The 17,650-nt window shown below is 44.9% G+C and overlaps 1 protein-coding gene across 2 annotated transcripts in view; it reads left to right on the top strand.

Annotated features, from left to right (window-relative positions):
* Positions 1–17,277, top strand: part of LOC118367295 (nuclear factor of activated T-cells, cytoplasmic 1-like) — an 89,323-nt gene extending 72,046 nt beyond the window's left edge. For both annotated transcript variants that reach the window (XM_052494101.1, XM_052494102.1), the window contains exon 10: positions 15,623–17,277. In XM_052494101.1, the coding sequence (XP_052350061.1) occupies positions 15,623–15,678 (56 nt within the window). In that variant the 3' untranslated portion in view covers positions 15,679–17,277. The remainder of the gene's footprint in view (positions 1–15,622) is intronic.
* The last annotated feature ends 373 nt before the right edge of the window (positions 17,278–17,650 follow it).

Genomic DNA, 17,650 nt, shown 5'->3' with positions numbered 1-17,650 from the left:
CATGTTAGGAATCTTGTTTTCCTGGCAGGACCTTGAACTGACGGTGGATAAAGGAGGGTGTAGGCTTTTGGGAAGTTTTATAATGGGAGGAAAAAAGAGTACAAGGCCGTATGGATAGGTCTCTGAGAGACATTGAGCGCTTAGAAGATGGTTAGAGAGACAATGAAGACCACTAGGACATTGTGTCATCTGCAGGTTTCTCCTAGTGGAATCAAAACCATGTCTTGTACCCGGCCTTTTAAACAAATATTTTTCTCATTTTACTATTGTTATCATCGACTGGCCCAATGTACTATTAGTCACGATGAATATCCTTTCTTTGCTTGTCACATTACTTACGCATATAGTACGCAATGACTTAGAAATAGGATTAAAGGAAAGTCTTCCGAGAGATCTCTTCACTCCTTACACTTTTAATGTAACTATTTGAAGTTCTGCAATATAATAAATGCATGCTAGACTCGGTGAAACCCCGGAATCAGAATAGACCATGATCTCATGGTCATAGCGAGATCCCCTTCGCGCTTTGAGGAATAGGTTACCTTTGCACCGTGTGTGTGTGTGTGTGTGTGTGTGTGTGTGTGTGTGTGTGTGTGTGTGTGTGTGTGTGTGTGTGTGTGTGTGTGTGTGTGTCTGTGTCTGTGTCTGTGTCTGTGTCTGTGTGTGTGTGTGTGTGTGTGTGTGTGTGTGTGTGTGTGTGTGTGTGTGTGTGTGTGTGTGTGTGTGTGTGTGTGTGTGTGTGTGTGCGTGTGTGTGAAGCACCTTGGACTACCTTTTAGCACTGTGTTCTGTTTCCTCTCAGTGTGCTTTTATCTTGGTCCTCTTGGCCAGGTTTGAGAAGCTCTCTGGTTGCTGTTCGGGACCAGCTGCCTTCTACACGTTTCCCCCCTATTATGACATGGCACCGTGTTATAGGCTCTCCGATCCAAGATCAGGAGGAAAGGGGAAATAGTCCCATCTAAGTGGTTACATATAATAGCGGACGTACGATAGGCTGTCCCCAATCGAGCTTTGAATTGCAGTATCCTTGTCGTAAACTCACGAGGAAGGTGATTGGTTCGGATGAGCTGTAGGAAGACTCTAACTTGAAACACGCTATATGGAAGTTAGATGATTTTTGTTGTATTCGTGAAAAAACATTCCTCCATCTCTTGAGTTGAGATCTAAGAAGTCCATCCAATCCTTAGGTTTAAGCTAACAATGTATGCTTTTGCTCATGGGTGTGGGAATATGTGTCCCGTTCTGTCCAATTAGGTCATTTCTGGGCAATGTTTATATTTAAGGGACCCCTTTTGTCTCAAGAGCAACCCCAGAGACAAAAGTTCTATATATTGTCTTGAAATGTCAACCTATTCAGTTCCATTGGGCTCTGGGTGTTTTCAAATGTGTCCCTACAGGCCCAGTAGCTTAACCGCAGTAGTCTGCTGTGCTTTCAGCCGCTCCGTCATAATATCCGCAGTCACTGTGAAAGAATCCATCGACCACGTAACTGCAGCTCTATATCTAAACAAATTGGGTCTCTCCATGTCAGTGGCCTGATGTAATTAGATGCGAGACCAGATTTCCTTTTTAATGGGTTTTGTGTTTATGAAAGAATGCTCAGATGTCAGGAATGCTTCTAGACGATTTGCTACTGTGAGAGTGTCTGATTGTTGTCTAATTATTCCATGCTGTGCGCACATGGTTAGGTACAGTACGTGAACTGATTCAGGTAGAGGCCAATCTATGGCATCACAAACTCCAGTTCTTTGAAGAGTGGCCAATTGACACTGTGGCTTGCTGTGCTTTCTCCTAATTGATCTAATGAAAGTAAGGTGTGTGTGCCGGTGCGGGTGCGCGCGGGTGTGTGTGCGTCGGTAGGACATTTCATTAGTCTATCATTTGTACTTGCCTGGATGGGCATGTGATGTGTGTTTATGCAGATTCTCCTGACGCAGCAGTTTAGATGGCTGGTTTCTGTGGCTTGCATTCCGAGGCTCCGAGAGTACACATCCAGAAGCCACCGGGCCACGCGAATCACAGCGGGTCAAGCCCCAAAGAGAGGCCTGTGGCTTGGCCTGGGATGGGCCATGCATCTGGGTGAGGTGGTGAGGGTGGTGGTGGTACCCCAGCGACCCATAGTCCCATGCATTCTCTCCACAGCATCTAAAGATGATTGATGTGCATGTGGTTTACAACACTGACAGGATGATCTATATTATTCTCCTCCGGATTTGATTGACTCCCATTTGACTCCCCTTTGGCCTGTGAGCCGTTGAGGTTATCTGTAGCCTGGCAAAGACATTATACTAGATATGATTGTAGCTTCCTCTGCTCCAGACCACTAACATATTGGCTTCTGAATGGTACATGGTAAATCTTTTCTCTCTGCTGGGATTGTCTGCTGGCACACACACACAACACACAATCTACGCCCACGCGTAGATACACACACACACACACACACACACACACACACACACACACACACACACACACACACACACACACACACACACACAGACAGACAAACACAGATTTCTGTGTTAAGTCCCCCTTTACAATGTGGGTCTGCCACTGCCACACTGTAAGTCCTCACTCTCACACTTCATATGGGTTTTTAGTTTTTAGTTTGTTGGGGAAGGTAAATACCTGTGGCACCGGTAAACAGAAGCAGATCTCTCATTTCAGACTCGTTTATAATAGACGCCATCTGAAATGTATTAGCTCAGTGAAATAGTATCCTGTAGTGACGGATGTCAACAGAAGAGGGCTGTTCCAGCCAGACAGGATAGAGAATGACGTGGGGTTTGCTGCTCTTGGCAAGCTCACCATCTCCACTGTGTTCGGCTGAGGGGAGGGAGTGAAAAGAGGGGGGAGAGGAAGGGGGGAGAGAGAGAGACAGAGAGAGAGAGAGAGATGTAGAGAGAGAGAGAGAGATGTAGAGAGAGAGATGTAGATGGAGAGAGAGAGAGAGAGGTAGATGGAGAGAGAGATATGTAGATGGGGAAAGAGAGAGAGAGATGTAGATGGAGAGAGAGAGACGTGGGGAGAGAGAGAGGTGTAGATGGAGAGAGAGAGAGATGTAACTGGGGAGAGAGAGGGAGAGATGGGGGGAGAGAGATGTAGAGAGAGAGAAAGAGAGAGATGTAGATGGGAGAGAGAGAAATGTATATAGAGAGAGAGAGAGAGAGAGAGAGAGAGAGAGAGAGAGAGAGAGAGAGAGAGAGAGAGAGAGAGAGAGAGAGAGAGAGAGAGAGAGAGAGAGAGAGAGAGAGAGAGAGAGAGAGAGAGTGGGAGAGAGTGGGAGGAAGACGGATGGGGAGGGAGAGAGATATGGGGAGAGAAAGAGAGATATGTATATGGGAGAGAGATGTATATGGGGAGAGAGAGAGAGGGTGGGAGGAAGACGGATGGGGAGAGAGAGAGATATGGGGAGAGAAAGAGAGATATGTATATGGGAGAGAGAGAGATATGTATATGGGAGAGAGAGAGAGATGTATATGGGGAGAGAGAGAGAGAGAGAGAGAGAGAGAGAGAGAGAGGGAGAGGGAGAGGGAGAGAGAGAGAGAGATACAGTGGGGCAAAAAAGTATTTAGTCAGCCACCAATTGGGCAAGTTCTCCCACTTAAAAATATGAGAGAGGCCTGTAATTTTCATCATAGGTACACTTCAACTATGACAGACAAAATGAGAAAAAAAATCCAGAAAATCACATTGTAGGATTTTTAATGAATTTATTTGCAAATTATGGTGGAAAATTAGAGAGAGAGAGACGTGGGGATGGAGAGGGAGAGAGAGAGAGAGAGAGAGAGATAGATGTAGATGGGGAGAGAGAGAGATGTAGATGGGGGAGAGAGAGAGATGTAGATGGGGAGAGACAGATGTAGACGGGGAGAGAGAGATGTAGATGGGGAGAGAGAGAGAAAGAGAGATGTAGATGGGGAGAGAGAGAGATGTAGATGGGGAGAGAGAGAGAGATGTAGAGAGAGAGAGAGAGAGAGAGATGTGAATGGGGGGAGAGAGAGATGTAGATGGGGAGAGAGAGAGATGTAGATTGGGAGAGAGAGAGAGACGTGGGGAGAGAGAGATGTAGAGAGAGAGAGAGATGTAGAGAGAGAGAGAGATGTAGATGGGGGAGAGAGAGAGAGAGAGAGAGGGAAATACCTAATCCTAATTCAATTTGAAATACCTATTCAAATTTGGCTAAATCTAATTGAATATGTCATTGAACCAATTGCACTTTATGGCAGCGAGGTGTGGAGTCCACTCGCAAAACAAGATTTCATCAAATGGGACAAACACCCAATTGAAACCCTGAATGCAGAGATCTGTAAGATTCTCCTACATGTCCAGAGGAAAACTACAAACAATGCATGCACGGCAGAATTAGGCCAATATCCACTAATAATAAAAACTCAAAAAATAGCAATTAAGTTCATATCATTACCAAGCCCTGCAATGCCAAGAGCTGAGCAAAGAAAAGAGTCCCCTCCCCCAGCTGGTCCTGGGGCTGAGTTCACAAACCTGTTCTACTAACACACGGAAACCTCAGGACCAGAACACCCAATCAATCAGGATAAACCAAATTACAACACAGTCAAAACAAAACTATATTTCTTATTGGGAAACACAAACACAAGCACAAAGCAAAAGAAAAACATTGACAAAGTACAGACTCAGTGAGCACAGCCTTGCCATTGAGAAGGGTAGACACAGGAAAATCTGTTTCCCTGTAGAGGAAAGGCTGTGCAACCACTGCACAACAGCAGAACCTGAGACGGAGCTGCATTTCCTGACAAAATGTCAAAAATATATAACAATTAAAGAGTGTCATTTCCACAAATTTGAAACCCTTATTCAAGGTTTCAAAGACCTCTCTCATGAGGATAGGCTACGCGTGGGGAGAACGCAGAGAGCTGTGGGTTGCCAAAAGTTGAGGGACGGTGTCTGACAGACCAATCAACCTGCACATGTCCTCTACTGTATGCTTATTGTTATTGGTGAATGTATGGTTATTGTTATTGTTGAATGTATGGTTATTGTTATTGGTGAATGTTTGGTTATTTTGACCCTCGGTTATTGTTGTTACTGTTGTCCCGTTGACCATTTTGATTCTCATTTTATATATATATTTTTTATATTGTAAATATCCAAAATAAGCTTTGGCAATATGTACATTGTTATGTCATGCCCATAAAGCGAATTGAATTGAGAGATGTGGAGAGAGAAATAGAGAGAGAGAGAGGGGGGATGTGGAGAGAGAAATGTGGAGAGAGAAATAGAGGGAGGGAGGGAGGGGAGGGAGGGGGGGGATGGAGGGAGGGAGGGAGGAGGGAATGGGAGGGAGGGAGGGAGGGAGGGAGGGAGGGAGGGAGGGAGGGAGGGAGGGAGGGAGGGAGGGAGGGAGGGAGGGAGGGAGGGAGGGGGAGGGGGAGGGAGGGAGGGAGGGAGGGAGGGATGTGGAGAGAGAAATGTGGAGAGAGAAATAGAGAGAGAGAGAGGGGGAGGGAGGGAGGGATGTGGAGAGAGAATTAGAGAGATAGAGGGAGGGAGGGAGGGATGTGGAGAGAGAAATAGAGAGATAGAGAGATGGAGGGAAGGAGGGAGGGATGTGGAGAGAGAATTAGAGAGATAGAGGGAGGGAGGGAGGGATGTGGAGAGAGAAATAGAGAGATAGAGAGATGGAGGGAAGGAGGGAGGGATGTGGAGAGAGAGAGATGGGGAGAGAGAGGTGGAGAGAGAGAGATGGAGACAGAGAGGAGAGAGAGACTGGGGAAGAACGAATAGTCCCCCAGGAGCTTCTGACACTAGCCTATATACTAACAGCACATCACCGCCGGTTTCAATGGTGCCGGCCGTTACACAAATCATCCTCAACACAGATGTTTCAACAGACAGGAAAGGAGTTTTCTCGTATACACATTTATAATCGTGCAGTTATTTATCGATTTCTTCTGTAGTTCTTTCTGTAATCATGTCAAGTTTTAGCATCAGGATCACGGGAGATATTTTCTACTTTGGAGCATATATTCTCCTTGTGAAATGAGAATCGTAGACAGAGAGACAGAGAGAGACAGAGAGAGCGAGACAGAGAGAGAGACATGTAGAGAGAGAGAGACAGAGAAAGAGAGGGACAGAGAGAGAGGCAGCGATACAGAGAGAGAGAGGGAGAGAGAGAGAGAGAGAGAGAGAGAGAGAGAGAGGGAGAGAGAGAGAGAGAGAGAGAGTAATATACTGTACGCACGCATGACTGTAACACACGGGGCACAGACCTCAGTTCAACATCTAGTTTTTATTTACATTTGATTGAGTTGTGAACTAACCTAGAATCCAACGTAAAATCAACAATAAATGTCACCATGTCATTGGATTTAGGTTAAGAGATGGGTGAAAAAATGACTAAATAGCCTTACAGTACGTTGTTGACTTTTTGCAAATCCAATCAGTTTTCCACGTTGATTTAGCGTCGTTACATTGATTTCTTGGGTTGAAATGACGTGTAAACAACATTGATTCAACCAGTTTTCACCCAGTGGGAAGTTCCTTTGGATAAAAGCGTCTACTAAATGGCATACAAGTATATTATATATATATATATTTAGAGAGGGATAGGAAGCAATAGGGCAGAAGCTGCAATGAGAAGGGCTATGGGTGGCTGGGGGGGGTTCTCTCTCTTTTTCTCATTTTCCCACTGAGCACCTGTAGGGCAGAGAATGACCACGCTGAGGTTGAATGAGCTTGTCTGGGGGAGTCCAGTTTAAAACTAGGAGGTGATATGAGATGGCAAAGCTGCCCTCTTTAAAATGTTAGTTTATCTTTCTTTAGATGGGTAAATTGACATTCCCTCTGTTAGGTGTTAGACATCGCTCATGTCAAACCTGCTCGCACGCTCCTCGCGTCAGATAAGGTCAGTTGTTAAATGCTCCAAGTGAGCGGAGATGTCACATATGTTTTAATTGAGTCAGCGAGATTGACTGTATTTAGGAGGAAAAAAAAGAGCGGGACTCCCTCTCTGCTAAGACGTTCATGTGGCCGAACTCCCCGAGCGATGTCAAGCAGCAAATCTACAGGGGATGAAATTGTATGGCCATAATCAGGTGAAACCACCAGCTAGGATTTACCAGTGACGGCTCAGATAGGTTTTTGTTTATGTGTGTGTGTGTGCGTGCGTGCGTTCGTGTGTGTGTGTCTGTCTGTGTGTGTTAGTTTGCATGTGGGCGCATGTGGGTTGCTCTGATGTGTGTAGGAAGAAGTTGGAACAGATATCCTGGGATCCATATCGATGTTATATTATCTAGGATGGCTGGATGGATCAGGACCTCCAGATGTAGGAAGGTTGTCTGTCTGCACAGGTAAATTAAAAGCGGTTGGCATGAGGAGAGGACTTGCCAAGCCAACCCTTCACTTGAACCCTATCCCAGGTAAGTAAGTCCACGAGTTGACCCTTTTTACCTCTCAGTCTACCAATCGGAGCAGGTGGGAGAAGATTTCAAACCGTGCAGACTCAGAGCAGATTCCAGGTCAGTGGAATGAGAGTAAATCAGATCTGAGACTTACAGTAAATATAAGTCTGGCCCTGTAGGTCAGCCGCGAGATCTCAGCGGGAGTGTTGGAGACCAGAGACGTTTCTCTGCACTGCTTGAGCCTTTTGTGGATTTTAGTGTCCATCCTGAGTTTTAGTGCTGCGCTGTGATGTGCCGTGACTCCTGGAAGTTCCTCATTGCAAGGTCTTCACAGTATATCCAATACTGCGAGGCAGATTGAGACAATATCCCTGCTGGCAGTGGGATGGGTGCTCCAGGAGAATGTTGTCAAGTTCAAGGGCTCCCTTTCATAATGCATGAAAGAGATGGCGAAGAACAGTAGCTCAATACCTCTTCACCGGGATGGAAAGAGCAACGGTCCAGTCCAAGGCCAAGCGCCAGGCTCTCCACACACACACACACACACACACACACACACACACACACACACACACACACACACACACACACACACACACACACGCACACACGCACGCACGCTCAAACGACGAGGTACCTCTCTAAGCCTTATGTCTGTGATAGATAGGGGCTAATAAAACGTGCACTTAAGGTAAGACTTTTTGGATGCAGGGAATGTGGTTTTCTAGATAGAACGTGGATTCAGAAATCCCACATTTACAACCGACAGGGAACAGGTGATTTAAAGAGGCAGAATACAAAACGCTGATGTCATAAATCCCATTATGTGCAGGTGTTACGGCCAAATCCTCACTCAGATGGTTGTAATCTAGCACAGTATGATCGCTTCAACATGGCCATGCTTTTCCGCCATATTCAAGAAGTGAGATCTCTATCCATGTGCATTAGCCACTGTTGCCTCATGCCTTTCCAATTCACTATCAATCAGACCGGCCATATCCGACGGCCATCGTTATTTTAGCATTGAAACTTTTAGTCAAATGAGGCATGCTGAGCGTTTTTAAATCTGTCTCCTTTCATATCTCCACCATGCAGACGTGTGTTTCACTCACTTTCTCACTCGGATACTTTTAGTCGTTGTGGCTTTAAGCATAACGAAACGCATATCGCATTGCTATAGCGTGAAGGAAGGGACGAACCCCCGTTTTAATTTTATTACCAAATATATCAGGGAATCTTGGTACCACTGCTTTACTTTGTACTGTTAGTAGCAGAGAAACTGGGAGAGGACACAGCGAAGGCAATCAAGTGACTTATTTCAGTCCATCAATGATGAGCTCACAGGAGAGCGGCCCTAACCATGTAAACACCTCCCCAGCCTCGTCCCCGGAGACGGGCCCCGCCGAACACACCCACCGCCCCCAGGGCCTTAGAGGAAGTGAGAGGAGGAGAGGAACGGGTGGTGGCGGCGGCATCTCACAGAGAAGTAAGATAGGGAGGGGAGGCAGCAGTAGCGACACACCATAGAAGATCAAAGAGAAAGTGCCTTGCCAAAACAAGCAAATCAGTGTCGGGTGGTTTTCAGTGAAAAAATCTGTTGTGTTTAGATTGGCTGTCCAATTTTGGGGTGGCTGGCTATTGTTTTTTTCAGCCTATTTCGGTCTGTGATGCGGCAGTTGCAGCCCTCTGGCTACTGCCTGGGCTGAGCACAGAGAAGGCGCTCACTAGCTCTCTAGGGGTCCACTCATTTAGCCTGGCAACGAGCGGGGCTTCATCTGACTTCGGGGGCCAAGGAAGCAAGCTGTCTGAGATATGAGGAGCACATCAGAGACTCACGTAGGAAGACACAGGTGGAGATGAGATGAGAGCAGCACTTCACTTTATCTCACGTTATCTCTCCACTCCCTGCTCTCCACCGCTCCACGTGGTATTAAGAAACAAATGGCTTTGCCATTTTTCAAAGCTGTTCTCCGTGGAGCAATACTCAGAGGTCCAGCAAGCAGTAGCAGCCATCAGAGGAAAGTATTCTTGGAGATCCAAGGACTCCCGCTCTCCCTATATCCGCCAGCGTGGCCTCTGCCTCTGTTAACCATTATCCCCCCCCCGTTCTCTCCTCCCCCCTTACCATTGGTCTGCACCTTGGCAGTGAAGGAAGTGGATTGGCCGAGGCCCAGGGCACACAGCAACGTCTGCGCAGCTGCCCAGCTGCTGCCGGAAGGGTTGTAAAATTCGAGCAGAGACCCTCAGAGTCGACTCCAGCTACCCCCCCCGCGCCTCTCTCAACTCTCTCTTCCACACACTTTAACTTTTTCTTTCGTCTCCTCAGGTCAGTTGTGAGGCTGAGTGCTTCCACATGGGGAAAGGCAGGCTTCACACATCCGCAGAGTTGTGGGGATGATATATCCACATCTGCACATATAATCACATCATTACACCCACAGGGCTTCCCAGGGTAAAGCCCAGACGAATTAGCTTCGTGTCATTTCTCTGTGTCCAACTGCATTTATCTATAGGAGTGCACGTGTCTGTCTGTCTGTCTGTCTGTCTGTCTGTCTGTCTGTCTGTCTGTCTGTCTGTCTGTCTGTCTGTCTGTCTGTCTGTCTGTCTGTCTGTCTGTGTGTGTGTGTGTGTGTGTGTGTGTGTGTGTGTGTGTGTGTGTGTGTGTGTGTGTGTGTGTGTGTGTGTCTGTGTGTCTGCGTGCATGCATAGGTTCTGTGTGTGTGTACCGCGTGCGTGCGTATGTGTGTGCCTGTCTGCATGCTCTGACCCTTTCACCCCCCTTCACAACACTGGTTCTGACAGATCCTTATGAGAAGAGGAGTGAGTGACGTGCATCCAGCCTCTCCCTCTAGCTGTTGCAGACATGCGTGGGAGGCTGCAAATTGTCAATGAAGCGTTTCTGCTGAAACCCGAGAGCAGATTTGATATTTGTGGGGAAACAAAAGTAATATGTAGCAGGAAATTCAATTGTCTCTCTTTAGCAGCTTCAAACTCCAGTTCAGCTTCCTCACCAAATCAATTTCACGTACACGTTCAGTTCAAACGAGGTTTAGCATTTATTTTGGTGGATATCCTAATGGCTGTGCGCCCCTCTTCTGCCTATTACAGTATTTTGAAATAGAGATGGGTAAATGCATAGTTTTGTTGCAGTACGTTATTGCTCCTTAAATCATATGAATTTTCATGGCATTGTTTTCATGTGTGTGTCTGCCTGCGTGCTCCTCTGTGCGAGCCTGTTTGCGTCTGTCTGCATCTCTGCTTGCCTGTGTGCGTGCATTCGCGGACGCTGTCTTGTGGGCCTGCATGCGGGTGTGTGTCCATGTTTATATTCAGAATGTTTATATGAATGACCATTATGATTCAGAGCAGCTTCTTCATATGCAGTAGGGAGCCAGAACACAATAGGTGGAAGCTGTGCTTGTCTTTCTCACAAGGCACGATGGGTCACGAGAGGAAGTGTAAGCATATGAAGAGTACCCCTACGTACGGCACCAAGGTCTCTAACCCTAACACAACTGGAGTTGATTTAGTTTATCCACCCTGTGAAAGTGTTTCAGGAAGTGAGCTATGCCTTTCTTCATGAGCAGCCAGAGAGAATAGAAACTCCCAAGCAGAGGATGCCTCTCTTACAGCGCTTACAACTCAGAGTTCAAAGGGTATGTTTAGAAAGTTGAACAGGAAGAAGGTGAAGTGAAGTCAGCGCTGCTGCCAGGTCCTTGCCAGTCGTTGATTGGGTAAATTGGGAATCGGGTTACGCTTGCAGGGACCACCGAGTGTTTTTGCGGCCCAGGAGGCTCTCCTCTCCGTCTCCTCTAACCACATGGCTATCCTCTGTTCTCAGAGGATAGCCTGGATGTTATCGAACCCCGACGCCAGCGCTATCCGCTAACCTCGGCTAACTCAATCCCCCGCGTGGGTCAGGTTCGGCTGGGGGAGCTCGGGTGGCACGTTCTCCTCGCCCAAATGAAGTCTTAATGCTTCTGCCTGAATAACTCAATCAGAACAGGGCCAAATTGCTCCACTGCTGCTCTGATGGACTTTGCTGTTGGTCTCGGATCAGTCTTTATCAGAATTGAACGTTGACAAGCTCTTTAACCTTTTGGGTGCCTACTGCCTTTGGCGTCCATTTCAGGCACGTTACAGTAGCTTAACCTAACAGCAGCCTGTAATCCAAACCTCACGGTTCACTTGGTTCTGTGTTCTAATTTCATGAACAACTGACAAACATGGTTTATTCAAAGCTTGAAATTTAATTACATGGCATTGCAGTCCCTCTGCTGTGCACTTTGGGCCCTTTCAGAGGTGCCTGGTAGCTCCTCCCTGAGATGAGGGAAGTCTTTTTAATGACTGTTTGTGCCGACAGAGAGAATACCTTGGAGAGCTCTCTCTCTATACACTTGTTCAGTAGGGCCACACCCCGGAGGGAAAGCTGCTTCTTCCCTGATGTATTGTAGCAGAGAGATTAGAGAGCCCAACCCAAGCCAATCCCAGAGATACATCCATCTGTTGTCCGTCCGTCCTTAGAAACATGGTTCGACGTGTACTCCCCACCGCACAAACACATAGGAGGTACTGCGGCAGGATAATTATTGAGGTGGGTAGGAGCAATGGCTCCTTCATTGACACACTATATTTCCATACTAAAACCTCCTCTCCTTCTCCAAACACTGAGTACATTTACATGCACAGTAATAATTTGATTCTAAAATCGATTATGGTAATAATCGTGTAAACACTTTGCTTATAAGCAGCGTACGGTCACCATCGAAGTAAGCATACGCCGATGATAAAACACCTGGTCTTCTGAGTAATCTTTCGAAATTATCGGGACATGGAAACAGCTTCATTGGCGTTCCAACCCGTTTATGTGATCTGCAAGAGTGAAGTGAGCTTGGAGAAACCGAAAGTACATTTTCTACATACAAACTTTATATGTCCGAACTCAGAATCAAAAAGGCTTCTCTGCGGTATAAAGGCTCATTAGGTAGCCGAAATTCAGATGTGTCCATATCAACAGGGTTATTAGGGAAATCGTTGTTCTTGCAAAATTGTGTAATCGTTTTAAACAAACTATTATATTCCCCTGACCATGCACAATCATCATATGTTTGTGTGCATGTAACCGCACTGATTGTAGGAGAAAATCAAATGATCCTCCCCTCTTAAGGAGGCGAGGAGAGAGGAGGTGAGAAACCAAGGATCCCAATTGAGATTCACCCTCTGTCACTCTCACACCTTCCAAAATGAGCTGTTAAACAGGCTGACAGCTATGGCTGTGGGTTGGATGTGATTAGAGGCACTTGAGCTAATAAAGTATGATGCTATTATTCATCTGGCGCGGATTGTGTTGTTTTGCATGAGTGGAATATGTTCCGTTGAATTTTCCACTGTTTCTGTCGATTCAACAAAGGACTTCTCCCACTTATAGCTTTCCATGCATCAGAAACAGGAACCTAAAAAGTTTCCAATGCTGTGTAGAAGCTGGTCAAACAGGTTGGATTTACATGACAATACTAGAGTGTTCTCATCAATCAAAGTTTGATCCAAGGAGAGTCACACATTAACGTCTGTGGCGGTTGCAATAATATTGCGATAATATTGTCGTAACCTAAATTAATAGGACTTTATATAATATAACTACATTTGATACTGACTGCCTATCTAACGACGATTCACATTATCATGTGCATGAAGTGTGATCGTTGGTCTTGTTTTGTCAGTTGGGCATATTTGGTAGGGTCTTACTCCGTCTATGAGGAGACATTGCAGACTTGCACTAGCTCACAAGGTTGTGCAATACCTTGAACTGCCTTGATTTATAGCAACATTTTACTGGGTTTTTGTGCTTATCTCCTTCATATGGGAGAGAGTGAGGTGGATGGGGGAGTGAATTGAGTGAAGCACTCTCATCTGGGTTAGTGTTGCGTCACGGAAGACGAATGCAGTGAGAGGACCTAGGCCGACCTCTGACCCCTTTTCCCTTATTTCTTCACCTCAGAAGAATGTGTTTCTCCTTAAGGACTAGGCAGGGTGGGCTAGGGTACAGTACTTTGTCATGTCCATTAGGTACCAAATGGAAGAAAACTGCCTGAAATAGGGAGGGACTACCTTTACTCGTCCAATGAGAAACGTTGATTTTTTTGTTTGAAATCATTTCCATGAACATGATCCAGGACTTGAAGCCTTAACCTTGATACTAGCCTACAACTTAGGACAATCCCTACCTAGTAACATGTGCACATAATTTGAGACAAGACTTCATAAATTAATAATGCAATAAAGTTTTACATAACATGTTATGGGGATCTCTAAGCACAGTAAAACACCAAACACGAATACAAACTAATTTGTCCCTGGTCAGTCAATTGTTTTGAGGCCTACCTAAGAATGATTATTTTCTCCTTGAGACACAGATAACTGACGGCAAATAGCTAGTTATAAATAACTGTTTGTGATAGTTGTGTGGTGTAACAGTTAGCCACATCCTGTTTCGGTCGCTTGCTGAACGTCAACAGGGCTCAGATAGGAGGCCGTCAGTCAAAGGTAGTACCTGTACAAATGAGATTTTTTTTAAATTCACCATGGAAAATCCTGCGCTTTGAAAATGGAAAATATTAGTTGATAAAGAATAGAAAAACAACACTGTGGTTAATGCGTGGGTGTTGAGACGGGAGTGTTTTTACCCTGACTGACAAGAAGAGCTTCCTACTGCTTTTCTCTCAGAGAAAAGGTACATTTGTGGCATACACTGCTGAGGTGTTGGATTTTCCCTCCCTCGACAACACTTCTCTGCCCCAAGCTATTTTCTTGTTTCTCACACAACGATGGAATTGAAAAGACTGGCATTAAAGTTTGATCATTTAATTGTAACATGCTTGTTTGCCGTTTTTGTAACTAAAAATAACCTCAACGTGTAAAAGCCTGTTTAGCCCGGAGCGGAATCACTGGTAAAAACAGCCGGCTTCGGTTGACTTTATCCAGTAGTTCCTCATGAAAGGGAGGTGAGCCCCAACTCTGTGTGTGTGTGCATGTGCGCATGCGTGCATATGTCCAAGCATTCTATTCAGAATGATTTAAAAATGTTTACCTGTACCGAGCTGTTTAAGTAAATTATAATTCACATACTGAACTCGTTTATCACAACTCATATCCATAAACATTCATATTCATAGAAACACCGGGAAAATACAGTATTTAATCATGTACACACTTCTACTCCCACAATAAATGAAAGGGTGCCCTCGTTAGATAAGCCCCCGTCCCCTCCTCTCTGCCTGTTTGTCCAGTGGGCTAGGAGCTGATAAAGTAGGCCCAGTCTGCCCAGGTCTGTGGGTGCAGAGTGGATATGAGGAGGTGGTTGACTTCCTTTCCCGCCTCCAGTGATGTGGATAGTGACCTCACTGAGTTCCAGACTGAGTGGCTCTCTCTCTCTCTCTCTCTCTCTCTCTCTCTCTCTCTCTCTCTCTCTCTCTCTCTCTCTCTCTCTCTCTGTCTCTGTCTCTGTCTCTGTCTCTGTCTCTGTCTCTCTCTCTGTCTCTCTCTCTGTCTCTCTCTCTCTCTATCTCTGCTTTACATTGGGGTGCCCTGAGGAGCCTCTTGTTTGCTACCAGTCCTAGGGCCCTGGTCAGCCACTTCCCCCCAATGTGCCAAAACACACAGCAGATAAAGAGAGGGGACTGCTCTCTGTCTGCCCAACTGTGGGAAACACGCGGGCACAGGATCTAGAACGGGAAAGACGAAAAAGAGAATAAGGGTGTGTGTGTAATTGTATCTAAATCCCAGAGTGGTGATTCACTGAAAACTCTTAAGAAAAGTATATTTATTGCTGTGTCAAAAGAGATTTAGAATGAGTTATTTCTTTTTCACCTTGCAGTTGTGCTGCTGTTGAGAAAGTGGAGATATTACTACATTTACATTACATTTAAGTCATTTAGCAGACGCTCTTATCCAGAGCGACTTACAAATTGGTGCATACACCTTATGACATCCAGTGGAACAGCCACTTGCATCTAAATCTTTTTTTTGGGGGGTGACAAACATGACAAACATGAACCCGCAGAAATCACAGTGACAAACTTTTAACCACCAAATATCATGTGGTACAGCTACAGATAATGGTGATGATGATGATGTTGATGAAGATGATGAAGATTAATATTGTGACGATGATGATATAATGAGAGGTATGTTTTTTTTCTTTTCTTCGAGTAACAATATCTCTCCTTTTATCTCCACAGTCAATGAGATCATCCGAAACGACCTGTCCAGCATCTCAGTGCATCTCAGTACATAAACTCTCTGCAGATACAAAAAGGGACAGAGGCAAAAGGACCCCAAACCAAAGCTCCTATATCCACATGAGGAACCCCTTAACAGAGAGCTTTCACATTACCACTTCCTCATTGCTACATTTCCCAGATGCCTGATTTTCTTGCCCCTCATGACGCTGCAGAACGATTGGCCGACTGGTGGTCATTAACAGGAAACTGCAAAGCTTCATATGAACGAATGTTATAATATAATGTGAGATGGCCTTAGATATAATGAGAGGGACTGTGACAATTACTACACTTGCCTTAAATGACAACTCTTGCTCTTCCATGGACCAAACAGCTCAGTAAAGACTGAATACTCGTTTCGTTACTGATTGCCTCTTCTTTATGTGTGTTGGACTCTAATATACGGACAAGTCAATGGGTGTATCATATGTTGGTCAGAGCGTCCTGGCAAACCACAGCAACCCAAGCGGTGCCTTACAACATCACTCACTGACTAGAATGCAATGTCACTTCGATCACGTCAAACATTCGTTTACAGGGAAAGAAAAAATGGCTGAAAAATATGTAGGGACGTGTGTATAGGTTAGATTTGTGTATCAGTTTTTTTTGTTGTTATTATGTCCTTGTCCATTTATACTGAATGTTGTGTATGATATTCTTTGTATAAACATGTATTTGAAGTGTACTTATGCCTTAGCTCGTCGTTTTTTTTCTTCTTCAATTGCCCTCCTCTTTCTGATGATCCAATGTGTACCACCTCGTTGCTAGCATCTGTCTTGACACCTCGTGCCTCTTCTTTCCTTCTGCTCTGGCCTCCCTCGTCCCTTCTTTCTAAAATATGCACAAATGCTTAGACAATCAGGAAAGAGCCTACTGTACACTTTGCAGGAGAACGACTGGGGTTTGCATGTACATACCATATGATGATAAGGACTATCTAAGAGAAAAGATGTCCCTTGCCTGTATAATAAAGCTAGAGAAGGATGGAGGCTTCAGCTTGGGAATAAATTGATTTCTTCATATCAAAGGATTTTTCGCCTTGGAAATGATTGTTCAAGCTTCTTCTTTGCTTTTAGAGACAGTGGCTCAGTCGGCTTCAATCAGGATGTAATGCACTTTGCCATAGTAGCAGTAACGCGTTTCCCTTGCGTCATGACCAAATGTTATAGGATCTAGATTCCTATACTTAGTGTGATAGTACAGACATCCCTTACTGAGCCACGGGGTCTCTTCTTATAAAGGTTGACAGGTCTGCAATCTTTTTCTACGTCGTCGAGTTCAATGTCTTTCTTCAGCATGCAGAGAATACTAATGATATATATATATATATGTGATTTCGCTTTACGGCGCCGTTAAATAGCGTCATGAATAAATGTGGACTATAGGATAGCATGGCTCTTGTGTAACAGATTGATGTATCGTGCCTTATTCTCCATTGTCTCTCTGCTACGACATGATTGTAACTCTTAATCATTTTCTATCCAGGCACAAAGGTGAAACATATTTCCTCTTTAATATGAAATATTTATGGAAATTCAAATGGTGTTTTATGTACACTCAATGTGTTCTATAAAAAAAAAAATGAATTAATAAATAACATAATGTTGACCATACTGACATGTGCATTGCTGTTATTAGGATTTTAGTTTGATTTTTACGTTGAGTATTTTACACACACACACACATGCAGTGATACTCCAGCTGTTTTATATTGCAGTCTTTACCAGATGGCATTGTCCCTGAATTTATGTGTGTGCTATAAAAATCCTTTCCCTTTCGGCACAAATCATTACCAGAAATCATATATGGTGTTTTATCCCTCCGACTGTCTGGAATGACATAACATTTTTACATATCTAATTCACCCTCAACGTTGAAACAATATTTTCCATACAGCGACACAGAATCAAATAACTTACCAATTGCATCTTTCTAAGCACATTGAACTCGTTCCCTCACTTATCCGCCTTATGCTCCATATGGCTA

The sequence above is a fragment of the Oncorhynchus keta genome, chromosome 34, assembly GCF_023373465.1.
Source record: "Oncorhynchus keta strain PuntledgeMale-10-30-2019 chromosome 34, Oket_V2, whole genome shotgun sequence".
Classification (NCBI taxonomy): Eukaryota; Metazoa; Chordata; class Actinopteri; order Salmoniformes; family Salmonidae; genus Oncorhynchus; species Oncorhynchus keta.
Note: the sequence above shows the minus strand (reverse complement) of the source record. Positions and strands in the feature narration are given on the sequence as shown.